Raw genomic sequence first — 26,835 nt, forward strand, 5'->3', positions numbered from 1 at the left:
GAAGAAGAAGAGAGAGAGACTGGAGAAGAAGAAGAAAGAAGTGCAAAGAGAGAGAATGGAGAAAATTTAAGAAGAGGAAGGAGAGAGAATAAGAAGAGGAGGTAGAGAGACAGAGGGTGGTGGAATCGCTAAGATCTCTACACCTCTAGTGTTGCTGCATGGATAGTTTAATTACTCGGTGGCGACATTTTAGGGAATGATATTCCAAGTATAAAACAGAGACAATAGACTACTTTACCCTTTACTCTCATGTGTCTGACTTTAGCTTGTTTTAAGAGATGAGTGAAGAAATGCCCTCTTCACCCATCTTCTTCAATCAAATGTGAACAAGCTCTAACATGTCTTATCAAGCCGCTACTATAATGCTCGGTGGTAGAAATTTGATTCATTTCTAACAATTCTCTCCATCGATTAATGAGTTTGCCTATATAAAGAATGCTAGATCCTTCTTGTAAATTCTAATTGATTATATTATTATTTGCACATAAAGTGTTAGTTCATAGAGGTTGTTCCATCGAGTCAGTTAATAGGGATGAGTATATAGAAGAAGGTCTAACATCAAGTCAAGTTTGTTCTTCGTGGGAGACTAAAGAAGATATTATGTTGTGCTTTATATCCAATGGATCTTAAATAAGATATGTTTGTTATCTTATACTATTATTATACTAAGGTGTTTTTAATTGATATATGCGATATTTGATAGATTTATTCTTATAACCGCTATTTGATGCTTAGTGGTAGAAATTGGATGAATTTATAATAGTTGTCTCCATCAAATCAATGAATCGGAAAACCCTAATGGCATGGGACTGAGTGTAACAACTCACGACATTTATTAAAAATATGGGGTGACACCAAGGTTCGAAATGTCGGTTAAAAATCGTGTGTCGGTGGCTGGCAACACCACCTACATGACAACATTTTGTGGACATTTCAGCATCTTTTGATGGTGGAACCTCCATAAAATCATCTCCTCCATTTTCTGTTTTGTAGAGAGATATTGCGAGATCAAATATGAGAAGCAACCGACATAAATAAACGATTTGGAAAATATTGCAAAGATAAAATCTAGCTTCAAAAGACTCCATTTTATGTTTTGTAGAGTTGCAGCAGTGATGATTGTGACCTGAGGCGTTCCCATCTCGAAGTCGGAGAAAATGAAAGAGAAAGCTTCGAATCATGATTCTCTTCCTCTTTTCAGGCATCAAACAACACCTGCATTTGTAGAACTCATACAGCCGGCAACAAAAGCTTTGATTTTTGCCGATATTTTTGCCAGTTCAACGATTTTCCGATGACTTTTTGACAATTTTTCGGTGACTTTTGGTTGCTGTCATTTTTATGATCGGTTGTGTCGAGCCATAATATACACCATTTAACCCCTTCGGGGGGTCTGTTCGCGCTCATCCGCGACATAATATCACACTATTTTGGGTCCCCAAATATTTTATTATATTGGGAAATCAGGGGGCTCTCATGTAATTTGTCTTTTTATTTTTCATATAATCATATGATTATATCTGTCGTTTGGCGAAACTCCCCTTCATAATTTTCCCAACCGGAAATGCCGAATGCATGAAGAAAGGTTTTTTTTTTCTTTTTGTTTTGGTATGAACAAAAGGGTTCTTTTTTTATATAGGGACATTGGGACGGGATATTATATATATATCGGCGGCCAGGGTTGAACGGTTGAACCCTAGCAGAAGAGAAACTGTTTAATCCTAGTAGAGAGTAGAGGAAGGATTCTATCAAAAAAAATAAAAATAGAGGAAGGATCGAACCATCAGCTATGGATCTCTCGGCTCAAAAAAAATAAAAATAGAGGAAGGATCGAACCATCAGCTATGGATCTCTCGGCACTAACGGAGTCTCAACAACAGCAATTCCAACTGCTTAATCAACAGTTTCAGCAGCAAGAACAACCTGCTCAACAACAGCAATATTTGTCTTCTCAATTATACTATCCATCCCAAGCTCAAGCGTACGATCAAGGAAACCAAATTTACTATCCTTACAATCAATACCAACAACAACCGCATGAAGAACACTACTATTACTATTATCCACATTACACCAATGCTTATTCATCAGAAACTCAATTACAACAACCACAGCAGCAACAATCTGTGCAGGAATCGGCTGCCATTTATCCTCCTGGTGTATCAGCACCTTCTGAATCGTCAAGAACCCTTGGTTCTGCGGTTCAAGGACAAGCGCAGCATCAGTCGAATGCTTATTACCCTCAAGAAATTGGCGAGCATCATCATCATCATCATCATCATCATCAAAAACAACATCCTCAACAACCGAACTCGTCTTATTTGGTACCGCCTGGGTTGAACCCCGTGGCCGCTGCAGCCATGGCTGCATTATCGCAATTGAGTCATTTTGCAGGAACGATGGATGCAACGGAAAGAGCAATGGCTGGGATGCAAGAGCGGCAATGGCACCCCATGGATGGGAGTTATAGTCTAGTTCCAATGCCAATGCCACGCGGGCCATTTTCAATGCAATCTGTGGTAGGGATTTGGTTGTCATAGCCATTTGTTGATTCAGCGTAATCTTTCCAATTAATTTGATAGAACATTTGTCCATATGTGATTTCGTTATTCTCTGTTTTGTTGTCGTCGTAATTCGTGAAATGTCCTATTTTGTAATGTAACCTTATACGCACTACATGAGTTCTCTTGCTTTCTTGAATTTTGCTTATTTAGTCGCTGCCTGTGATAATAACTGGTGTTGAAGAAGATGCCCATCTGATAAACTTAAAGTCGTATTCTGTTCTATCACCATATTGTAACTTTTACTATTCAGCAAGGGAAACATTATCATGTTCAGACATCAGATAGGCTAGTGGCATGGCACGTACAAGAATCTATCACCCTTCAGTGAATTGCTCTTTTAATATGAACAAGTGTTTCCAATGCCATCGAGAAACTCTATTTTGGAAACTATGCTTGCCTTATCACTTCCAAGTTCCAATAAGTGGTTTGTGATTTTTGAGAAGGAAGCAGCCTATATGATGTTCCGCATGAAATGCTTTCTCTTATGGATGTGTGTGAATATGTGTCATATTTGTGCTTTGATATTCTATGGTGGGAGCCTTGTGTGCTGGGACACTGTAAATTTGTTGTTTATAAGCATTGTAGCACACAAGAAAATTAGACTTTGTTATCCACTCCAAAGAATCTTGCATGTGGTACATGAAATGGTTACTTTTGTAACCAGGGACTGGTAATCTGATACAGTCATTATGGATGACAAACTCAGTGTATTGTCATTCATAATTTGGCTTGCTCTAAAAAAGATTATCCAAAGTTACCTTGACAATTATAGATCTGGAAGTTTCTCAAGGACATTGGAAATGCTAAACTGTGTCATTTTCTAGTAGGAGAAGTTGAATCAGGAGCCTCAATCTTCTCTGGTCATTACTGGTTGTATCATCACGTTGGATTCCTGTTGGCGTGGTTTCCTCAATATAAATAGGTATGAAAAATTCAGTTCTTTTTACTGTCCATTCTAGGTTGTCAGTTCTTGAGGGATAATACACCATGGAGCGTGTCAAACTTCTCTTGATGGTTTCATGGTTGTGTCGTGGTGGAGTTTTAAACACATAGTTGCCTTGAGTTGGCTGGCCTGGCTATCAAAATTTGCTTCCACAAGTTAGGTCAGTGACTTAGGCTAGCTCAATATCATTTGATGAATATAAGGGTTTATTATTGAATTTAAGATGAAGTAAATATCTATTATGATGTCAACTCTTTTGTGGAAGAAGAGCATGACTTGGCTTTTTTGGTCTTGACTAATGTGATCAGACAAATTAAACTTGAAACCTTGACCTGCTAAATTTCCTCCTTTGAAGGCTAACCAAGTTATTTGACATTCGGACTTGCTTTTAGAGGTGGCAAAACTTAATCCAAGTTGCCAGGTTGTCTTTTCCGGGGATTCTTATTCATGTTTCCTTTGTGATAACTGGTTGGAAAATTTAAACTTAGTTCAGGTTTACCTGTTTGAACGGAACACTACATCTAGCTTTTGCTCATGAATCAATAATTCATAGTGGCAGCTTGACATGGTAGTCCAACTTGTTGCAACCTCAGCTTGGTTAACTCAGTGACTCAAGCTGGTCAATTCGATATAGAGTTATTGAATGAATACGAAGATCTATTGGTGAGTGTTAGATAAAAGGAAATTTCTAGTAGGGTTTGCCTCCTTTTGTGGGAGGAGGACATCATATATTCCATACATCCCACTAAATAGATATCATATTCATGAAATACGATTCACTTTCAAGACGCCTTGGTGGTGAAATGGTAGACACGCGAGACTCAAAATCTCATGCTAAAGAGCGTGGAGGTTCGAGTCCTCTTCAAGGCATGGGGCCTATATATAAAGGTGAATTCATGAACGAGCCTATAAACCTGCATGCAAGCGGCGACTCCTTTGGCTAGTTTATCTTGACTCATTTGTTCGGTCGAGTAAACTTTGGAAACCTTGACTTTGTCAAGGCTTTTAATGGAGGCTGATCTAGCTACCAGACAATATTACTTGGCTGTAGAGGTGGGAAATTCTTATCCAACTTGCTGGACTGTCTCATCTCAGGATTCTAGTTCATACTTCCTATGTGATTACTGGTTGGCAAATTCAAAGATTAAGTCAGTTTTACCTGATTGGATGAAACATTACCCAAAGCTTTTTCCAACAAATGAGTGACCCAAAATGGTAGTGTGGCATGATCTTCTGACCCATCTCCACCTTGGCCTGGTTCACCTGGTAGAGTGTTAGTCCAAGTAAAGAGCTAAGCCATGCATTTTGACCAATAACCATGAACTTGCAACAGTGGATGTGTGGATCCCTACTTTGTTCCTTGATTGGAAGCAATGGGTTGATTTGAAACAATTTCTTGGTTTGTATTAGTATGCAGATTCACTTTTGTCATTGATCTTCATATTTCTTTCTTCATTTTGTTGGAAGACATTTTTAGTATGAAGTTCATGTTGCAAAGAAGTGTTTCTTTCCTTTGAGTTCACCGAAGAGGGAGTAGAGCCACGTTTGGAAATTTCTTGATGTTTTTATGGGGGTGGAAATTGATGTACATGCTCACTCTCAATAGCAATGAGAGTGACCAATTTGTGAGACAATATTGGTCCTAATTAAAATTCTTACATTGTTAACCTCACTTTCATCTCCCCATGACTGTAACCTCACTTTCATCCTCCCTACCCCTTCATCTAACCCCATCCCATTAGTTCACTGCCCCTCTGAAGCCATTGCTGATAGCATAAAGCACTGGAATCTTGCCGTTCTTGGCCAATTTCTAGGCCCCTGCCCTCCCCTTGGTATTGTGAAAGCATCTTTGTCTAAGCAATGGCATGCTCAAGGTTCGATGGATACCTGTTCGACGCCAACACGTTTCTGTTCAAACTTGCCTCTCCCTATCGCAAGGCTGAAGCTATGGAGGGTTCTCCTTGGTTTGTAGGAAAATCTCCCATCTTCATCAAAGCTTGGGAACGATTGAAGCCTCTCTGTAGTGTCGACTTGAACACTATTTCCCTGTGGATCAACCTCCTTGGTCTTCCTCTGGATTTCTGGATCCAAGATTGTCTCAGTAGAATTGGATCTGCCATCGGTCGTCCTCTCAGGACCGACTTGAAAACTATCAGACTGAGCATCTCTCGTATACCAGAATTTGCGTTGAAATTTCAGTAGCCAAACCCCTCCCCCCCCATATCACCATTGAAGACGATAATGGCCTTCTATACAACCAAATTATTGCCTACGATTGGATCCCTGATAGATGTGAAGCTTGTTTATCCTTCGGCCATGAAGAATCATCCTACCACTCCAAGTTTGAGATTAAGCCATCCTCTGGTATTCTGCCCATGTCGTTTGATTAAACTCCACCTTTGGTTAACGAAGACTACATCCCTCTATCGATTGAAGAAAGAATAGAAGAAACTTCTTCTCCGCTTGCTCAGATTCCTCTAATCGACAAGCTTGAGCAAATCACTGTGACCGTAGCTCCTGTTAGTGCCTCTCTGATGATCTCTCCGGCAACCAAGACCTACCAGAGAAACAGAAAAAAGAAAGATATGAAAAGAAAAAAAGAATCGTACTGCCGAGGGAACTAACTTCTGCAAACCCTGCTCCTCAAGTGAACGACGTCGCTTGCTCTGATGATTCTTTGATTGAGGCTCCCACCAACCAATTTGATGGCCTGAACGAAGAAGCTACTGCCTTTTGGTCATCGATACCACTGGTACCTCTTGACCTTGCTCTTCACGGTATCCCTGAGTCTTCGCCATCAATTGTACTGGAAGATACCTCTCCCATGTTACCGCCTATCTTGCCTTGGCCCCAAACCCTGCAGCTTTCCCCTTCTGTGAAACCGATAAACCCTTTACCCCCTTTTCCGCGTGGCCCTCTCTCTCTCGTAACAGCTCACAACTCCACTAACCCAATTATCCCCTATTTATCTTCCCCTTCCTATGGACCCACACCTATTTCAAAAGCTTTACCTGTTGGGCTCTCTCCCTCAAGCCCATCTTCTTTAACCAAAAACCCATTAAACTATTCTCATCACGTGCCCTCTCCCTCAAGCCCATCTTCATTAACCAAAAATCCATCAAACCATTCTCTTCTCGGGCCCTCTCCCTCAAGCCCATCCCCTTTTAACCAAAACCCAACTTCAACTTACGGTCCAAACCACGCCCTCTTGTTAAGGCTGGTCCTTCCTAACATCAAACCACTAAACCGATTGTCTTTCCCTCACCAAAACACCAATGCTCCCAAAACCAGACCACCCCAGCCTCTTCCTCTACTTCCTTTCCCAGTGTTCCCACGCTGGTGAATCAAGTGGAAAATCTCCATTTTTTCCCTTCTACCCCAAACGGAGACTCCTCCATTGACCCGAATCTCTTTGAAACTCCATCTCCCCTCCATTCCCCTTTGTGTTAGACTCCCATTTTACCCCCTCATCCTTGGCCCAATGTGTCCCCACCCCTCTCTCCTACGACTTCCATTACCCCCAACAGCAAACTTGAAGCCACTCTCTTATCCCATCAGTAATTATGTCCAATATCATCATTTGAAATGTTAGAGGGTTAAATGCCCTCTCCAAGCAAGCTGATGTTAAGTTTGCCTTTCGTGATGCAAAAGCCTCCATTTGTGCCATCCTTGAAACCCACATTCATAATGACAACACCCTTTGGATTGCCAGATCTATAGCTCCATCTTGGTCCTTTCTCTTTAACTCTAATCTTGCCCTCAATGGTCGCATTTGGATCCTTTAGGACCCCTATAAATTTCATCTCAATCTTCTTTCCTCTTCCTCTCAACTCATGCATCTCCGGATCTCTTCTCCCAACTCGTCCTCTCCCATGTTCCTCACTATCATTTATGGCTTTAATCGATCTTTCGATTGTTCCCCTCTCTGGGATGATCTCCGCTCTCTTGCTCCTTCCACTGAGGGATTCCCCTGGATTGTTCGGTTCTCTCATGAAAGAGTGGGTGGGAATCTCCCGGACCAGGCGGCTATGGATGACTTTAATTCATGCCTAAAGGATATGGGCCTCTCTGATCTTCTTTGGTCTGGCCATCTTCTTACTTGGCAAAACTGTCGGATTGGAGATGCCTGTATAGCTTCCAAGCTGGATAGCTTTGTGGTCAATGAGTCCTAGCTTTCTGGCTTCCCTGCTTCCCATGCCTCCTTCCCCCTAGCCTCTCTGATCATTCCCCTTGCATCCTCAATATTTTCGATCCTCCCTCCTCCGGCCCCAAGCCCTTCAAATTCTTTGATATGTGGGCCTCCAACCCTTCTTTCCTCCCCACCATCTCTATGGCCTGAATCAACTAGTTCACTGTAATTCTCTCCCCCTCATTGCTTTTGCATGGAAGTTGAGAAACACTTAGGTCGCCCTTCGTTCTTGGAACTCCTCCACCTTCGGCAATATCTCATCAAGAGTTTCTTCTTGCCGTTCCAATCTCTATAGGACCTAGCACCTTCTTCAGGGCAACCCCTCTAACCCCTCCCTTGTTGAGGAAGAAAGATCTCTCTCCCTCTCCCTCTCCCTCTCCTCTCTCTCCTCCTAGGAGGAAAGCTTCCTTCGACAGAAGGCAAGAATCAAGTGGCTTGACCTTAGGGATGCCAACACCGCCTATTTCCACCGATCCCTTAAAGGTTGCTTTAATTTCAACTCCATACCCTGTCTCCTTTCTACGAATGGCACTTGAATCATTGATCTCCCCAGTATCAGGTTAAAGATTGTCTCTTTCTTTTCCAACCTTCTTGCCCCTTCCTTCCTCTCCTCTCGGATTCCCCTTTCCCCCTCTCTCCTCAACAAATTTGTCCCTCCTTCCGCTTTATCTTCTTTCCATTCCATCCCTTTCCATAAGGAAATTCTTTCCGCCATCCACTCCCACAAAGCCAATTGTGCCCCTGGTCCTGACGGCTTTAGTATGGGATTCTTCCTGGCTTCTTAGGACCTCATTAAGGATGATCTCATCCATGCCATCCGTAGCTTTTTCCTCAATCCTTCCAAACTTTCCTCCATCAACTAAACTTTCCTTTGCCTTATCCCTAAGAAGCCTGGGGCCTCATCTCTCTCTGACTTCTGTCCTATCTCCCTCTACAATGTCATTTACAAATTCATCTCTAAAATTCTTGCCAATTGGATCAAGAAGGTCGTTCCATTGCTAGTGAGCTCCGACCAATCTTCCTTCATTTCGGGCCTTAGCATCTCGAACAATATCCTCCTTTGTGTGGAGATTATTAGAGGTTTTGATAAGTCTTCCCACTCCCCTACCGCCCTCTTGAAAGTGGACCTTCATAAAGCCTTTGATTCTATCCGATGGGACTTCATTAGTGAGGTTCTCTCGGCAATGGGCTTCCCCCTGCCTTTGTCCACTGGATTGAGGTTTGTATCTCCACCCCCCAACTTCTCCATCAATACCAATGGCTCTCCCGCTGGGTATTTTTCCCTCTCGGGTAGGAATTCGTCAAGGCTGTCCTCTCTCCCCTTACTTGTTCACTCTGGGGCTAAAGGTCCTCTCTTGCATCCTCCAATCCAAAACAAACAACACCCAATCTCTCCTATCCCTAAGTGTAGATACTCAAATCTCACCCACCTCGCTTTTGCTGATGATCTCATGATTTTCTCCAAACTAACCACATTTCCATCTCTTCCATTCTCTCCTCTCTCTTCCTTCGAAGGCCTCTTTGGTCTTCACGTCAATCTTAACAAATCTACTTCTCTCTCTCTCCGGAGTCTCGGACCCCATCCGTTCCTCCCTCTTACAGCTCTCGGGATTCAACCCTGGGTCCTTTCCAGTGACCTATCTTGGCTTGCCCCTTATTCCTGGTAGGCTCACCCGCTACCACTGTTCCCCTATGCTCAATCACATCAAGAAAAACCTCCAACTTTGGAAGGGAAAGCTCTTATCCTTTGCGGGTAGAGTGGTGCTCATCCAATCCATCCTCTAATCTTCATATCTCTATTGGAGCGGCATTTTCTCCATTCCCAAATCCATCATCCAGTTTATGGAAGCTCTCTTCTGTGCTTTTCTCTGGAAAGACCAAGAATCCTCCTTCCTCCATCCCATTTCTTGGGATGCAGTCTGTCGTCCCAAATCTGAGGGCGGCCTGGGTATTCGTCGTATCCTTGACGTTCAGCTTGTCTCCTTAAGCTCATTTGGAAGATTGTTTCTAAGCATGATTCTATTTGGGTTTCCTGAGTCTATTCTTACATCCTCAAGGACTCCCTTTTGACTCCTTCTCCTGGACTTGGAGGAGCTCTTGCTCCTTCGCCTGCTCCCTATATCTCTTCCAAATTTCTCAAGGATCCTCCACTCTTTTTTGGCTAGACCCTTGGCATCCTTTGGGCGTTCTTTACACCCTTCTTAGCCCCTTTACGGTTTATGATTCCCGTATCCCCAAGTCCACCACCCTTGATACCTTCATCATTAATTCTCCCCCTCCCCCCATCCACAAATTCTCTCCCCCTATCCACCCGAGACCCACCATTTGGATCCCTTCTCCATCTAGATCCTTTCTTGCTTTCGGCCTACCGACCCCTTGGCATCCTCCCCCTTGGGCGTTGGGAAACTTGTGGAAACACCGAGGACTTTTCTAGTTTCGACAAGCCCCCGAATTTTTTGGGGGGGGGCCGGTTTTTACGCTAATTGGAGAATAAATAATACATTTGTTGTATTTTGCTAAAAAATCAATGTAGATATGCCATTCAATGTAGAACATCCCCAAGTCCACCACCCAACATTGATACCTTCATCATTATATGGAAGTCCCATGGTCCCACCTCCCCCCACCCCCACCCCCACCTTTCGGTCGCAATGAACTTAGAGTCCGATCACACAAATCTGGAATGTTCTCCCCCTATCCACAACCTTCCCCGAGACACCACCAAATTTGGATCCCTTCTCCATCTAGATCCTTTCTAATGTCTTCCTCCGCCATGCCGCAAATTGGAACCTTATCCGTTTCCCAAACCCTTGGCCCCCTGGTCCCCCTTGGTTTGGTTCAATTGTTCAAAGGCAACATCCCCCGTCATGTCCTCACCCTCTGGAGAGCCCTCAACCATGCCCTTCCAACCCAATCCTTCCTCATTAGTTGCCACATCACTACTAACCCTAACTGTACCTTATGTTGGAATGGTTCAGAGGACATTGACCACCTTTTCTTCTCTTGTCCCCTTACTTGGCCCCTTTGGGGAAGAGCTATTGCTTCCATTTGGCCTCACTCGAGACGTTCATTTGGGTTTGTTTGTGATTGGTCTTGGTTCTTGAGGAACTTTGCTAGGTGCTCCATTTGCGACCATATAGGCAAGCTAGTCTTTAGTGCCACTATCCACCACATTTGCTGGGAGCGTAACCTTAGGAGATGGACTTCCAAATCTTGATCTATAGATTTGATTTGGAAAGCCATCTATTTTGATGTATCTTCTAGACTGCTCTCCTCTCCCCACCTCCCTGTTGATGATAACCCCAGGAATAGGTGTATTGTTAGCACCTGGGGGTTCAGTTGCTCTTTTATTTCCCCCCTTGAGTGTTGCCCCCTCTTGCGGGTTCTCCCTCCCCCCCCCCCCTTGTTCATTTCGCTTTGTTTTCTTCTTTCCTTTAATATAATTTTTTATTCATCCAAAAAAAAAAAACTTTGTTACAAAGTACACCCTGAGGGTCTTTTGAGTTTCCAAAAATCTTTGTGAATAATTTGATTATTTGTGTTGTTTAAGCGTATAACAAAAATACTGCCTTTTTTCAAATTTCTGCTGTTTTTTTTTTTTTTCTTTTTTTTTTTTGGGGGGGGGGGGGGGGGTCATGATACTTTTGCCTAGACTACTAGGCACAACCCATGTATTTTCTTGAAGTCGCTTTTTATTTTTTAGGTAACACTCCCTAGATGATTTTTTATTTTTTTGTTTTTGTTTAACCTTGAGCATATTACTTTTATTCAAACACCCAATTTTTTGAATTCCATAAAATACCCTTGTTAATTAGCTTGTAGTGTTGCTTTGCTCCAAACTATGCAGTTACCAAGAGGGGGGGGGGGGGGAATGGTCTTTATTATATTATTCTAGTAGTTATGAATCTTATGATCATATGATCTACTTCCTCTCTGAAAAATTCCGAAGTTTGAAGAAGAGTGATGGAAGTGTTAAAAGACCAAATTAGTCTCTAGCATTCATTTTGTGTCTGACTTTCCTCCCCAGTTGCTTTCAAAATTTTAAAAAAATGGATAATAAATGAAAAGTGATGGTATGTAAACTTATTTAAAATTCAAATAAAAGAATAACTTTTTATAGAATATAGATTGGAAAGGAAGGAGGCCATTCATGTCCTTCTGTATAATCAACTCCATTATATAGGATAACTTTTTATGGAGTTGATTACCTCCATAAACTTGGGACTGTCCCTTGACAACAAGTCTTGACTTCAGCCAAGCCAAAGAACCATCAACGTTAACCTGATGAGGACATTAGTGGGCAGTTCCGAGTTTACCAGCAACGACGGCGTAGAGATTAAAAAAAGGCTTTCTTTTTCTCTCTTGCGCAAATCTCCCTTGGCATGAATCCTCACTCTCTTAGGTAAGTTCTCTTTTCTTCTCCTACTTTCTCTCTTACGTGAATTAGACTTCTCTTCTTTTCTTTTCTTCTCTAGTTGCTATCTTCTCTCTTCTTTCTTTCTATCGTTTCTTTCTATTCTTCTCTCAGATTTCTTTCTTCTTTCTTTTCTCCTGTTTTCTCTTGTTGGCTATTATAGTGGAGCTGTTATTTCTTATAAGTTGTTGCTATCATTATTCCTTATTTATTTATTATTATTAACTTTTTTGGGGTACAAAAGAGCTTTTTATATATGGGGGGAGGGGATATTGCATATATCATCAGGGACAGTCGAACACATGACCTTTTCATAAGAGGTGTTGGTCCTTACCAACCGAGCAACCTTGTGATGGTTGCTATCATTATTCTTGGCAAAGGTTTATTTTTAGAGTGGCAAAATTTATTTTCTGGTTTCTAAAAAGAAGTGTTTTGCTGCTTCCTTGGCAGGTTTCCTATTATCGATTTTCTGGTTTCTTGTGGGTTCTAGTTCATCTGTATAAACTGCTGCTCTTCTTTTTAGTTCATTTGTAATTGTAATAACCATATGGTAGTTTATAGAATCTTGTAAACGTTATAAGACTTGCCTGAAGCTCTACATCCTAGTTTTCACCAAGTATAAAACTCCATAGAACAATAATTTCCTCCCACTGGGTATAAATTTCTGCATTGGCTGATCATATTTAAGACAGCAGTGTCTTGCTGTTCTAAATTTCTGGGTTGTGTCATTTATTCACATTTGCGAATTTGACAACAAATTGAGGATGTTGGGAGCTAGTGCGTTGCATGTACTACGTAGACATGGTAATAGTTAGTCACTGCATGGCTCCTAATAAGTCTATTTGGTACTTTCAGCCAAGCTGTATGATCTTGGCTTCTAGTACAGATAAACAAAGCCTTTAACACTCCTGGGAGCTTGTGCTTGATTGGAGGCAACCCACTGCCAGATTCTCAGCTGTTGCTGTGCATGGTGTCCTTTACTTTGGAATTACTGGTTGAGACAAAGAACGCTGAACAAAACTCCGTGGATTCATACAATTTCAACTTTTGTTTCCTTCTGCATCTTTTTTCTCTATTTTTGGGTGGGGTAGCATGACTTATTTGCATTTGTATTATGAATAATCTTCATTTTTCTTCTTTCTTGTTTTTTAGATAGTAAAAATAATAACTCCTGACCTATATGTAGTTCTGAAAGTAATTTTCTTCTTCTTTATCTCTGCATTTAGGAAGTCAATCATTATCTATTTGGCTATTCCACTAGGATCACTACTTAAAAGACCTTTAGAGGGCTTCTGTGCAGGTTGTGCAATCTCCCTCCAGAGGCGGTGGCAGAAGGGGTGGCAGAACCTTTAGAGGTGGTGGCCGAGGTAATTATGGCCACCACCATTCCAGGGAGGACGGCTCAGGTCCCTCCTTCCGTGGGAGAGGACGCATGGGGAAAGGTGGCCGGCATTACCCACCTCACACGCTGCTTCATCTTCATCTAATCTAGCTGCTAAATCTGACATGGAGGCTGCAGTGGCAAAAGGTGAGGGTGAACCACCAGCTATTGCTGAAGGAGAGGCCTCACAGGTTCAAGGACTACCAGTATCACTTCCAGCTTCAGGAAAGCCAGCTCCAAAATTGCGTCAACAGATTGCATGGTGTGAACTTTGTAGGGTTGACTGTAACACACTGGAAATCCTTGAGCAGCACAAGAATGGAAAGCGGCATAAGAAGAACTTGCAGAGATTTGAGGAGTTACAGACTGCTAGAAAAAATATACCCATGATACAAACTGAGCAAAAGCCCATGTCTGCCACTCGGAATGAGAAAAAACATGAATCAGAATTGCCAAGTGAGGGTAAACCTGTGGGTGAAGTACAGGATGAGCAAAAATCTGCACAAGTAGCAGAAAATGAGCAGGTACTTGTAGTTGTACCTGAATCCAAATCCGAAGTTGCAATACAGCCTAAACAAGGGACTGAGAATAAGTCTGCTGCAGACAACTTACCAACTGCAGTTCTTTCCACAGAAAATACTATGGACACTGAGCAGCCAATTAATTCTGAAGAGCAGTCTGAGATTACTAAAATAGAACCGACTGAAGCATCAGCAAGGAAGCAAAAGATGGAGCAACTTGACACTAGGAGACCGGGTATGAAGCGGAAGATGAGGGGGGGCCGAGGTGGTAAGCGTATGAGGATGTCAGAAGACTCTGAACAACCAAAGGTGCCAGTTAAGACTCCAAAAAAACCCAAAGAAGTGGTGCCATTGATTTGTGACCTGTGCAATGTCAAGTGTGATACACAGGCTGTTTTAGACTGTCATTTGTCTGGTAAAAAACATCTTTCTAAGGTCAAGCGTTTTCAAGACCACCAAGCTGTGTATGGACCACTGGGGCTTCATACTCTTTACCCCCCTCATCCTAGTGCCCAATCAACTTCCTTCATTCCTCAAGGCCTTCCACAAGATTTGACGGGTTATGGGTTTCCTCAAACTCACCAAGCAGCAACTGCAGCAGGTAATTCAGAACTGCAAGTTCAATTGTCGGAGCCACAGGTATCACTTGTTACACTTGAACCTGGAATGCAAAATGTCATTGCAGTGGAACCTGATGATCAGAATCAGAAAGGGACTTAGTCAGAAGATCAACAAGTTTCATCTGTGGACTGCAAATCTGAGAACAGTATTTCAGTGTCAGCAGAAAAGGAGGTTACCCCAACCATGAATAACTCATTTGCACCTCCATCAGTGAAGACAGTTGAAGAATCTTACAAAGTTATTTCAGCAGTAGAGGATTCTGGTCCAGTTTCAGAGTATGGAGTTACCTTGCCTGATCATACTATCTTGCCAGGGCTGGGCATCAAAATGGATGACCACAGTTCTAAAAATGAGGAACCAATTGCATGAGAAGGTATAGTTTCATACTTTCCATGATTAGTTAGTCAATGGTACTGCTTTGAGTTATTGACGTACCTTAGGAAGGACTTCATATATTCAAGTTTAAGAAATATAGATTCGAGACATCCTGTATAGTGGAAGTTCTCTGGATACATAGGTATCACCTTCCCTCTAGGGACACCCTCTTGGGACAATTGAGTGACAACTTATAATTTTCATCAAGTTCACATTTTCTTATCAATGAGTGAGATTGGAAATTAAGCTTAGTGTTGTTTGGATGAAGTCAACCCTTCATATTGTAGAAATAATAATTGGCAATCAAACTTCTCTCATTTGTCGGAGGAACTGACCACTACCCATGTCACAAACTTGTTTAGCTTTAGAATTTGTAGCTTGGTTATCTGTACCTGGTTTAGTCTGATTGAAGGTGTCATTACTGTTAGACATTTTGGTTTATAAGATACTATAGACCAATCAAAATATGAACACGAGAATCTAATACAAGTAGATTAATGAAATAAAAAATTAAAAAAATTCCCTTTCTAGAATAGAAATACTTGTGCATACAGGGTAATGGTTTCATCCTATGTGTTATGAGATAAAAAAGTGACTGAGGAACCTATGTAACTCCTCAACCATGTGCTGCACTCAATAACATACAACTCTGTTTTGTACCATTAGCGAAAAAATCACTATGAGATCAGCAAATGGCTCCTGGAATTAGAGTTGTCAGGTGCTGCTGTGCCAACAGGTTCCTGGTTGAAGTAATCCTTGTCGGTCACTATTGTTTCCAGATCCAGTGTGGCTCGATTCAGCCTTATTCCTCATTTGATCCATTTCTTCGGATTAGGGTTGGAATCAATTGAAATGAAAAGAGAAATACTCCTCTTTCCCCCTCTCTGCTGCATCACTGTGATTGCCTATATTTCTTCCTTGATGCAGAAAGCTTTTCCTTTTTGATTGCCAGGGTTTATTGACCTATTAGTTTTTAGATCTCTTTCCGTTGGTCTATCTTACCGTGTGAGTATTTATCATCTTAGTATCTTTCAATGGATGAAGCAGTTTGCTTGAAATAGCTGAAATATTGAATCCCTGGTGACCTTGAAAACAAATGTGAATGGAGCTGAGTAATTAGTTCCGAGTTTCAGAGACTTGAGGATCTCTTCAGCCGCAGTGACTTTAAAACAAATGTGATCAGGGTCTGATGTCATCATTGACTTGAAAAATGTTGGAATAGATCTACTCCCTTTCCCTCCTGAATGGAAAAATTGACTGTAACCTCTTTTATCATTGCAGGGTTAGCTTCTTCAAGTTGTTTGAAGGGAGGTGAATTTTTTTAAGCTTTTACATAGGGGAGAATGTGTAGTTCTGTGTACCGGGTATTCCATGTTTACTCAATTGTAGATGTTAATTGGCACTCTATTTTGGGTTACTGAAAGCAATGAAGATGCAATTACAAGTTCAATCAATCATATCAGATCTTCCTTTTTGGGACGAATTGCTTCCTATACCAAATGATCAGTGGCCGTATCATATGGTCTCTTTCTTCCTTTTGGAAATTTGTAAATATTTAACTACTGAAGTTTTGTTTTGTAACTCCCCCACTCTTTAGATTGGGCATTGTTGTAGTTTGGTTCGGGAGATTATTTTCTTGCATCCTAGTTTTGAACTAGTTATGTTCCGTTTTGTTCATAGGACAACTAAGTTTATGCTGACTATTTAGCTTGTAGAGTTAGGCTTTTTGGTTTGCATTGGGTCAAGTGTTATGTTCCACCTCTCTTTTTTTTTTTTGGTTGCCAACCCTAGTTTCCAAGGCTTTGCCCTGACTAATCCGGTGTTCGATCCGGGTTGCACACCTGGCTGTGGTGGGTGAGTCTCCCAGCAGGGATTTTTTGCATCCACAAGGTTTTGATACCGGAACCTTGCTTAAGCGGACCAAGCTGCTTACCACTTGGACCAACCCCCATTGGTTGTTCCACCTCTTTTCATTGTAGGTAACTCCTTTCTCACCACTATATTAAAATAAAAAAATAAAAAGTTGTAAACTACCCTTGGCAATACAACAGGATGTCTCTTTGAGTTTTATGCCAATGGTCCTTTATGCAACATTAATGCCAATTCATTATTTTTATAAAAAAAAATGTGTGATGTGAAACTGTTCCCTCCTTCATCTCCTTCATCTCAGGGGTTAACCAATCTAAAATGCTTCTACTCATCCAAAATGGATATTTTCCTCTCTATCACGTGTTTGGTTCTTTGGGTCTATTTTTTTTTAATTCTCAGAGATGAAAGGTCTAAAAAGAGCAAACCAACATGGGTTGGAGAAAGGATGAGAGCTTGGCCTTGGTTGATCTAATTCAATGGTTGCAATTCACTCTATTCTTAGCCGATATTCTACTCAGGATCCATGATTTTTTGGTTGGAGAGATCAGCACGCTTAGTGGTTCTGTAATCAACTATAGTTTCCTGCATCATTGTCAGGAAATTAATTCTTGTACGGACTTCCTAACTGGTTTCTTGCAGTTGTCTCAAAAGCTTTCCTTTCCCTTGCAGTGGATTGATTGTCTTCTCCAGTTAGAGATAATGGCAAGAAATATTACAGATTGGAACAATTCTTGTGTAGTTTATTCTTTTTAAAGTTAATATAAAAGTTCTCAGTTCTTTAGAAAATTGTAACAGAAGCACAATTCGGATTAAAAATAGTGAGGGTGAAAAAGCAAGAATTTATAGCAGCCAATTTCCCGTCGTTTGAAAAAAAAAAAAAAAAAAAACCTAAACTAAACTAAACTTTCCGTCGTTTATAACGGGCCGTTGGCGCGACCTCGCAAAACCAACATTGAAGTTGTCGTGGCTGGTGGATCTTCGGTTTTAGTGAGTCAGAGCGGGTCACTCGCCTCCAACTCAGTGTATCTCGCAGTTCACTCAGTGCTTCAGTTGGCTGTTTCAATCAAGAAAAGAGAAGAGGACTTATTCACCTTGGGGTTTGGGGGTTGGGTACCAACCAACCTTTCTCATTCTTGCAGAATCAAAGCAATCCCGGAGATATCTTTTTTTTCCAATCGATGGCTGATCACTCCGACGATTTGGATGAGCTCCTCGATAGTAATTTTAAACCCCAAAACTTCTTTTGCTTTCTTCCTCTTAACCTTGTCTTCACCTTGTCGGTTTCGTTATTGATTATTGGATGGTTTGTTAATTCTTTTTAGGCGCTTTGGACGATTTTCAGAATCTCAACCTTGATTCTTCTGTTCAAAAGAGTGAAAATGGTGGGCAAACGCCTGCTTTTTCCGGTGGGGTTCAGGGTTTGGGAGGTGGGTTGCCTGATTTGAGAAGTAAGAAGAAAGGGAAGCAGAAGGTGTCCAAAGGATCTCATGTTTCAGAGGCGCTTGATAAATTGAGGGAACAGACACGAGAGGCTGTGCGGGAATTAGAGTCGGCGACGTCCAAGGCCGGTGCAGATGATTTGGGGAAGGATAAAATGATGGAGGATTTTGTTAAGCAGTTTGAGGAGCTTTCTGGGTCTCAGGTTTGTTTGAATTCCAAATTGAATTCTAGGGTTGTTTTACGCTTATATTGTGCTGGTGGATTTTGCGTTTTTACTGTTCTATTAGGCCTTTATTCTTGGATTTCTGTTTATGTAGTGGTTTTCTATGTGAAATTGCATCAGTTTGCTCAGTTGCAAATGTATGTGGACTCGTTCAGTTTGGTGGACTACACTAATGACATACCAATCACAAATTATGCTAAGAGAATCCATTGTTTAAAAGAAATTACTGGATTTGTTATGGATAGGTTTGGTCCTGTAGGTATAGTTGCTCCAAGCTCCCCGTTGTTCACCCTTGGTATTGAGTCTGGGTCCCCTCCATTGCAGTTCTTCATATGACACTAATGTTGGATAAAGCCTGAAATGGTTCATGGTGGCTCTAGAATCCAGTTGCTGGGCGATGTCCTTGCTGTATGAAAGTTAACACATAATAATTGATGAATTCACTTTTGTTTAAAATTTTAATTCTAATAGAAATTGGACCAAATCATGTAAAACCTGAAGGGAAGTGCATTACGCTTATCCTTCACCTAAAAGAATCCATTTTATAAATTTCTTTTCAAGTACAGGTTGTCAAATTCCTCTTCTTTGTTCTAAAATCTCATTACTTTTGTATCTTCAAAGTATGAGAGTGTTTGTTTATTATGAGCATAACTGCATTCCAGAAGCCCATAGCACTTTGAAATTTTGTCAGCCTGACAATGCATTTAACTTTATTATAATTAATCTCTGCCTGCATCACCATACTTTGTAAATTGAAACAGGACTCTAATTTCCAAACAGAAACTTGTGATATTTTTTTCTTCCTGAGTTTAAAGATGTGGATAACAGATGTAATGAACTTCTTCATGTCTTACTTTGAGGTTGCATTTTCCCCTCTTCTAGCATGGATGAGATTGCCATAACTGATCGATCTGGTGATCCACTGCTTTAAATCCTTGTGATGGCGCTGGAGGTGCAGATGATTCCTCTAGATGAGGTGGTGCAAGGAATGGCTATCAGTCATTACTTTGGAATGCATGTAGGATGATGTCCCCTGGGCAAAATTTCTTAAACCATTTTCTAAAATGGCTTTAGCTAGGTAACGTCATCATGAGAGTATATTGGAATCATATATGTTGTTCTGCAATGTAACCTAAACTCCTTGGGGTTTAGAGATGCAAATCCAAGATACTATACAAATTCTGTAATCTGGTTATAGGTCCACAAGTGTTGTGCTGTGAAAGTTTTCATTACGTCCAAACTTCTAATTGAAGTCCAAAAGGTTGAGTCTCCTATAACACAATTGTGGCCCTTCACGAGGCTTTTTCAGGTGAAAATTGAAACCTAGGTTTTGACACCCACAAATTGTTCTTTATCCTATTTTCAGGTACTGCGTAAGTGCCTTTTCCCCCTCAATCAACATCTATTCCATGAATTAATTAAGCAAAAAACCTGTTGCAGTGGAGGGTTGAATGAGTAGAAGAATGCAAAAGGAAGGTTAGGAATTGAGTGACTTCCCTGGTAGTGTCAAAACCTGTTGCAGTATGGCAGGTTTCAGTTGGAACTTGTGAGACTTATCGAAACAGGTTGGAACGTGGAAGAAAATCCAGTTTCGACTATTGGTTTTGTCTTGGACAATTTAAAGCCAAGTTGTCTCAGTGGAAACAGTAGGGTTTGACTTGCAGTCAAAACCTTCCTTTGTAGAGCTGGAATGCTTTTGTCTGCATTGAAAGAAGATATGATTGAGAATATCGAAATATGTACATGCATGTACTAGTTAGACGATTACATCATGCGTGAGGTTAGTGATCCATTGAATTACCACTCCTGGCCTTTTTAATTCATCACTATAAGTTGTTGGTATTATTATTTTAAAAGAGGTCTTAAACATGCATGAATTTAGGGGCATTATTTAGGTGGCTTGTTTCTTTATGATTTTTTTTTTCTACATTATTTTTCTCCTTATCAATTGAGAAGAGAAATAGACCAAGTGCCTCTTAATAGTCCTTGTGAAGAGAGCAGTGAAAGATATCCATAGTTGACATTAATATAGTATTTCAACTCTCATCTTGTTTTTATCAGGTGAAGGACAATCTATTAGAACGAAATTAGGGTTGAGGTAAGCCTAATGATGCAGTATCACTTGACTGGTTACAAAAAATTATTAAAAAAAAAAAAACTAATAATAGTAAGTATCCTTGTTGAATATGAAACTGGAATTTGAAATTCAACTCAAAATTTGAAATGCAACTCAAATTATTACTATAACTCCAACATGGGAACCAAAAACAAATAAAATACCTAAAATAATAAATATTAAATAAATTAACTAATTCCAACCCTTGTTGGACCAAAAAACATTGAACTGGTCCTTTGTGGATTTGGGTATCCAAAACATAGCATATTGGTCCAACCATAAAGTGACATTGCATCACCTGAATTATGGAATATACTTACTAGTCTAACCCAGCAAAGAGAAAACTTAAAAAAATATATCTTTCACTTTTCCAGCCGCCTATTTGTCAAAGTCAATGGCTCTTTATTGATCTGGTCACGACAAATTTTTGATGAAGTTGAGTGGTAATTGATCGAAGACAGAATATTTAGTTTGTAACTTTAGTCATGATCGGGCAGATGATGAGGTGGTGATACTTGACGATAAAGAGATTCCTCAGAGTAATTGTTTTAGGTACCTAGGTTCAATCATAAGTAAAAGAGGTGATTTAGAAGATGAGGTTTCCCAAAGAATTAAAATAGGGTGGATGAAGTGGAGAGGTGCGTCCGGGGTCTTATGTGATCGGCGTATTCCATTAAAGCTTAAAAGGAAAATTTTATAGGACTGTTGTTCGACCAGCTATGATGTCGGTGCGAGTGTTGGGCTAAAAAGAATCATATAGATAAACTCAATGTAGCGGAAACGAGGATGCTAAGATGGATGAGTGGCAAAATTAGGATGGATAAGATAAGAAACGATCATATTAGAGTTAGCCTGGGAGTTGCTCCCATAAGTGATAAGCTTAGAGAAAGTTGTTTGAGGTGGCACGGCCACGTTCAACGGAGACCTATAAATGCTCCTGTACGGAGAAGTGATATAATCATTATTGAAGGAACTAGAAGAGCTAGGGGTAGACCTAAGATAACCTTAGGAGAAGTGGTGAGAAAGGATATGTATAGCTCAGGCCTTGTATCTAGCATGGCCTCGAACAGAACTGATTGGAGGGCAAGAATCCATATAGCCGACCCCATTTAGTTGGGTCAAGGCTTATTGTTGTTGTTGTTGTTGAGTGGTAATTGATAGCCCCAAAGCAATTTTCTTTGTTTAAGGGCTTTGTTTTTTTGATGTTGTGTGTGTGTGTCTCACTATCTCTTCCAAATATTGTTCAAGTCTATTGAATATTGAAACTTGGATTATGCCTGAGTTGAGCTCCAAATTAACACCTTGTTCTTTTATGAGTCACCCAAGTTAATCAATAAATGTTTGCATCTGTTGTTGCTTAAGTTGATTTATATTCTGCTCTTCAAAAACTGCATCAGCAGTCAAGCATAAATGTTGAAGAGTGTTTAATTGATAGATCATTGTGGATTACAAGACTTTTTTGTTTTTTTTTTTTACGCTTCTTTTGTTTTTTTTTTGTGTGTGTGTGTGTGTGTGTTTTTTTTTTTTCCCCTTCCCCTTTTTTTCCTCTCTCAGTTAAGATTTGCAATGTTACTTGTTGGTTTCAAAGAGTAATAGTAACGAGTTTCACTCTTCATAAATTTTTTTTTGCATAGGACATGGAATCTATCGTTGAGACTATGATGCAGCAGCTCTTGTCTAAGGAGATTCTTCATGAACCTATGAAGGAAATAGCAGATAGGTATCCAAAGTGGTTGGAGGACCATGCATCTAATTTGAGCAAAGAAGAATATGATCGCTACAGTCGCCAATATGAGCTCATTAAAGGTCTTAATGAAGTTTATGAGAAAGATCCTAATAACTTCACCAAGATTGTTGAACTCATGCAGAAGATGCAGGAATGTGGCCAACCTCCTAATGATATTGTGCATGAGCTTGCTCCAGATCTAGATCTAGCCAATCTGGCCCAGTTGTAAGTGTTCTATGCTGCTTTATACCATTTTGTTTTCTTTTTCAAAGCACATGGCATGTTCTTTGTTGTTTTTTTTTTAATGTTTTCTTGTTTTCTTATATTTTTTAAGTTTGGTTTGAGAATATTGTGCAAAAGATTGGAAAAATCAGAGTTCATTCTGAACTAAACGAAAGCACAGTTAATTCTTTTTCTCCATGGCATGTAACTTATTGTTGGGTATCTTTTCATCAACCTTCAAGGGGAGGCAATGGTTGGTGAACTGCAGTTGTAGCCTGAGGTGAAACCACCAAAACAACCTCTCAGCAAAAATTGCTGGAGGTAAGGCTGCATAGAGAAATTACACCCCCCCCCCGGGGGGCAGCAGGATGCTGCTTGGGCTGAAGTTTTTTAGTTCCCCGTTCGCCTTTTTCATGAAGTTGGGTATTGGAGGTATGCTGAGAAATCTTTCCATTGGTGGGTGTGAAAGCTCATTAAGCATTAGGCCATGATTGACTGCCCAATCAAGTCCCATATCCAAGACCTGTTAATGCTTGGATTCCACAGCTCCTTATCTTATGTAATCAAAAAGATAAGTTGGCTTGAAATTTCCACCAGGATTAATAACTGAGTCCCTTGCTTCCAGTAGCAAGTTGTGCTGGTGCAAGCACCAATCATCCTGCTGCTCTAGTTTCCTGTACCCATGCTTCTGCTGCAACCAGCCACACCTGAAAGGAACTGCTAACTGTTTTATTGCGTTGTTTCTGTCAAAGAAGAAAAAAAAATTTATGACACCCCGTCACCCTGATTTTAATGTCTAGCAGTGCCTTTATGAGATTTTCCTCTTTAAGAAGCCCAATTTTTGTGACTTCAGGTCTTGTAGACATCTTTTTCATGTGATGCTGCCTGTAATATTTCTACACTTAGCGTCTTGTTTCCAAGTAATGATTTGATGATGTTACACTTCAAATCTTGATTTGAGTGTGAACAGTCTTCATACCATAGTTCAATCCTGTTGGACTTGGGGAAAATTGCTTTAGATAAGCTTGTTTCTGCACTTGAATGGTAGGCTATTTCATAATTTGCATTCTTGCCATCTCTGCCTGATTTGCGATTGTTGACATTGTCTCCCCTACTTTGTTTAATTCTTATGCAGGTCTCCGGAGATGCTTGAATCTCAGCCCAACTGTCGTGTAATGTAAAAGATGATTCAACCTCTTCTCTCTCTCAACTGCCAATCGTTTTTAATTTGTAGGGTTCTTTTGCAAAATTTGGAGAATAAGTTGATTTTATTTTACCTGAATTAAAAGTTAATCCATAGTCTCGTTTGATGATAGCCCTTGGGTTATTTGTGCTTCGAAGAATATATTCATGTCTGTATGCTTTCATTTGGCTGTTTACCTGAGTTGATTCGCTTTAAGCAGGAGGAGAAAAATGCTTTCACCAACCCAAAAGAAACAATACAGAAAGAAAAATCAAAATTATATATCCTTTAACATTGAACAGAATTACATACAGGGAAGAAGAATTTAATGCTGGTTTGGGGTTTTTGGGGGTGGGGTGGAGAAGAATGCTTTACAAATAATGGTGTGTTATTACTTAAGTGAAACAAAGAATTTTCATGTGGGGGGGAATAAGAACAGGGGAAAGATGAGTGAGGCTAAGCATCGGCAGGTGCAATCCAGTGCCTTCCATTGACAAAGCTTTTGGCAAGGAATGGATGAGCTGAGTTGTAATCAAGCTCTCTAGCCCATGATACTCCACGCACTGCTTCAACTCCAGGACCCCAGCATTGATACACTCCGAAGAACACAGTCCTGCAAATCCAACACCAGTTTCAATCATTTAGTTTTGACCCTCTGAAGTAGATGTGGTGGTGATGGAAAGACTGCGTGTGTTTGTTATTGCATATCAAATTTCAGTGTTTTTGACAAATTTCAATCCCATCCAGAATGGGCTGGAATCTGTTCTCAGGAACCCTAAAATAGGTCTATAGTTACAAAAATAAGGATTTACTAGCTGAATTAACCCCATGGATGAGTAACCCTAATCTGGAATTCCATCTTTTTTCAGTTAAAACTGAAAGGTGTAGCTTCTAAACAGAGAGTGAGAGACAGAGAGAGAGAGGCATTGTAAATTTACTTGGTCTTGTTGCCATTGGTGCTGTGGTCATCCCATTCATCCCAACCACCATGGGCGACAATGTTGTCGAAGTAAGTGTAGGAGAAAACGATCCTGGAGTATTGGCCCATGGCACGGCCCACGTATAGTGGGCCCGTTCCCGTCACTCTGCAGCCCACGAAAGCGAATCCTGTTTTCTCTTCTGCCGACTTCCTATTTTGCGCAGCTATGGATCCAAATCTCGTTGCTATTGAATGTATCTCGCAATCCTGCATGAACCAAACCGGATAAACCAATCAGAAATTCTCTAAATTAACCTTACCAAACCGGACCGGTTGACACATCAGCCATGAATCAATCATCTCATCTCATCTCATCATCCCAATCAATCCAAAAATGATACGACAAAGCTCTGCTTGGAAGTTTGGTTTCTCGAGGATGAGATGAGAAAAGAAAAGAAAGTTGATTTCTCGAGGATGACATGAGAAAAGGTGCCATCAACGTAACCCCAGAAGAAAGACATCTCACTTTACTTCACAGCGCCATTATTATACCTAAATTTCTAAACTAAAATCTACTTTTCATTCCTGCCTTTGCAATTTCTGCAGCTGTGAAAAGTAAGCTGCACCACACCATGTGTCGGTGTCACTTGACTCACTTTTACACTGCAAGTTTCAGTTTTTCAAGTTTCTGCAGCTCACTGATAACTGAGAAAGAGAGAGAGAGGAAGATGGGTTTAGTAAGTAATTAGTACTAACTTTGTACATGGATCGACCATTGCCGAAGATGAAATCGATAGAGCCTTCAATGTAGCATTCCTTGAAGTAATGGCGACCAGAGTCGTCGCATAAGGTGTCTTGTGCACCGTAAAACCCACAACCAGAGAAGTAAGCCTTGTCTCCAGATATACGCAGTGCCACCGCTTGCCATCCTTCCAAGCCCGGCAACGGTGCCGGTGCTGTGTTCTGCATGCACCATTATTTACATTAGCTAGCTTCTTTAGTTTTTTCTGCACAAATTCATATATGATTTTCTCTATCATCTCACCGTGAAACTAATGTTCCTAGCAGAGAAGTAGTTGGCGAAGACAGAAACTGAAGCAGAATTATAAGTCCGCAACTGTTGACCGTTTGGTCCACGGTCACCAGCCCTATCGTGCCATTCGATTACCGTCACTTCCTTCCCCTCTCCCTGAAATGTTATGTATGGTTTACTGTCTGGTATCACCACCTTCTCTCTGCTCCACCAAATCACAAAACACAGTAAATTTTTAATGCTCCAAAAGCTTCGAACGGGAGGATTGCAAGATATCAGAAAATTAAAGAATTACATGTAGTATCCGGCTCTTATCTGAATTAGAACGTTGGCAGTGTTGTTCTGAGGGACAGAATCAATTGCAGCTTGAACAGAGAGGAAATCGCCGGTTCCACGAGCATCTACTACGATCAAACGGTTCCCCACTGGTCCAACCCAATGGTGATGATGGAGATTGCTGCATGTAACCTGCAATATTGAAACATGAAACAGTAAGAACAACGTGAAGAAAGAGAAACCAAAGAAGCTGTTGCAACCTGCAGCCATTCTTATCTTATTAGAAAAGATACACAGAGCAAAAGAAGAAAGAATTGAAAGGGTGGGAGCTAAAGAATGTCTCCTAAGTCTTTCTTCAAAGAACTCTTGGGGAATTCCCAGAGAATTTCTTTCTCTCTCTTTTATCATATGGAACTATGGAGTATGGTTTTCTTGATTTATTTATAATTCCCAGATATGAAAATTCGGTCCAACGGTCGGCTTATCATCCTTCTCTTCCTAAAGTTTCCCAGTTGGCTCAATACAGCTCGAGTATAGCCACTTAAGTAAGGAACTACTCACCCTCTGAGTGGCTCAAGCCACGAGGCTAGCTTGGCTGAGCTTAGATTGAAATCCTAAACGCCTCAACGGTCAAGTTTCCGACAGGTGATAAGAGGGAAGCGGGAAAATACAAAAAATTAATGGTTGGGGTAGTGGAAACAGTGATGGTCCAAGTATGGTTTATAATGTTTTGTATTGTAGTCCAGAATTATTAAAACGGTCAGACCGTGAGATTGAGACGATTCAGACCAGATGGGGTCCACTTACCGCCCAATTCATT

General features: G+C 40.7%; 3 protein-coding genes across 3 annotated transcripts; 2 read left to right on the forward strand and 1 right to left on the reverse strand.

The window, feature by feature from the left end:
- The first annotated feature begins 1,699 nt into the window (after positions 1-1,699).
- Positions 1,700-16,590, forward strand: LOC149013447 (uncharacterized). The gene is made up of 3 exons (XM_089159668.1): positions 1,700-2,519; positions 13,411-15,006; positions 16,290-16,590. Exon 2 carries the CDS (start codon positions 13,617-13,619, stop codon positions 14,730-14,732), a length of 1,116 nt encoding a protein of 371 aa, XP_089015794.1. The 5' UTR covers positions 1,700-2,519; positions 13,411-13,616; the 3' UTR covers positions 14,733-15,006; positions 16,290-16,590.
- Positions 16,591-17,830: 1,240 nt separating this feature from the next.
- Positions 17,831-23,933, forward strand: LOC149013448 (peroxisome biogenesis protein 19-2-like). Its single transcript, XM_089158785.1, has 4 exons — positions 17,831-18,095; positions 18,200-18,519; positions 22,291-22,607; positions 23,740-23,933. The coding sequence occupies exons 1-4, from the start codon at positions 18,056-18,058 to the stop codon at positions 23,783-23,785; spliced, it is 723 nt and encodes a 240-aa protein (XP_089014911.1). The 5' UTR covers positions 17,831-18,055; the 3' UTR covers positions 23,786-23,933.
- A 142-nt stretch (positions 23,934-24,075) lies between these two features.
- On the reverse strand, positions 24,076-26,432 carry PME5 (Pectin lyase-like superfamily protein). Its single transcript, XM_089158784.1, has 5 exons — positions 26,035-26,432; positions 25,752-25,941; positions 25,463-25,669; positions 24,726-24,973; positions 24,076-24,400 (listed from the first exon to the last, which is right to left on the reverse strand). The coding sequence occupies exons 1-5, from the start codon at positions 26,421-26,423 to the stop codon at positions 24,244-24,246; spliced, it is 1,191 nt and encodes a 396-aa protein (XP_089014910.1). The 5' UTR covers positions 26,424-26,432; the 3' UTR covers positions 24,076-24,243.
- Positions 26,433-26,835: the final 403 nt, after the last annotated feature.

This window comes from Hakea prostrata, chromosome 6 (genome assembly GCF_041222555.1).
Source record: "Hakea prostrata isolate BN-2017 chromosome 6, UWA_Hpros_2, whole genome shotgun sequence".
Lineage (NCBI taxonomy): Eukaryota > Viridiplantae > Streptophyta > Magnoliopsida > Proteales > Proteaceae > Hakea > Hakea prostrata.

What these genes read in the sequence shown, in the direction of transcription:
- PME5 (XM_089158784.1), bottom strand. Translation starts at nt 26,423, where the DNA reads ATGATAAAAGAGAGAGAAAGAAATTCTCTGGGAATTCCCCAAGAGTTC. An exon ending in ATAAGAGCCGGATACTACAT is followed by an intron (nt 25,942 to 26,034) that starts GTAATTCTTTAA and finishes TTGGTGGAGCAG; the next exon opens with AGAGAAGGTGGTGATACCAG. An exon ending in CTAGGAACATTAGTTTCACG is followed by an intron (nt 25,670 to 25,751) that starts GTGAGATGATAG and finishes TGGTGCATGCAG; the next exon opens with AACACAGCACCGGCACCGTT.
- LOC149013447 (XM_089159668.1), top strand. Translation starts at nt 13,617, where the DNA reads ATGGAGGCTGCAGTGGCAAAAGGTGAGGGTGAACCACCAGCTATTGCT.
- LOC149013448 (XM_089158785.1), top strand. Translation starts at nt 18,056, where the DNA reads ATGGCTGATCACTCCGACGATTTGGATGAGCTCCTCGATA. An exon ending in TTTGGATGAGCTCCTCGATA is followed by an intron (nt 18,096 to 18,199) that starts GTAATTTTAAAC and finishes AATTCTTTTTAG; the next exon opens with GCGCTTTGGACGATTTTCAG. An exon ending in CTAGCCAATCTGGCCCAGTT is followed by an intron (nt 22,608 to 23,739) that starts GTAAGTGTTCTA and finishes ATTCTTATGCAG; the next exon opens with GTCTCCGGAGATGCTTGAAT.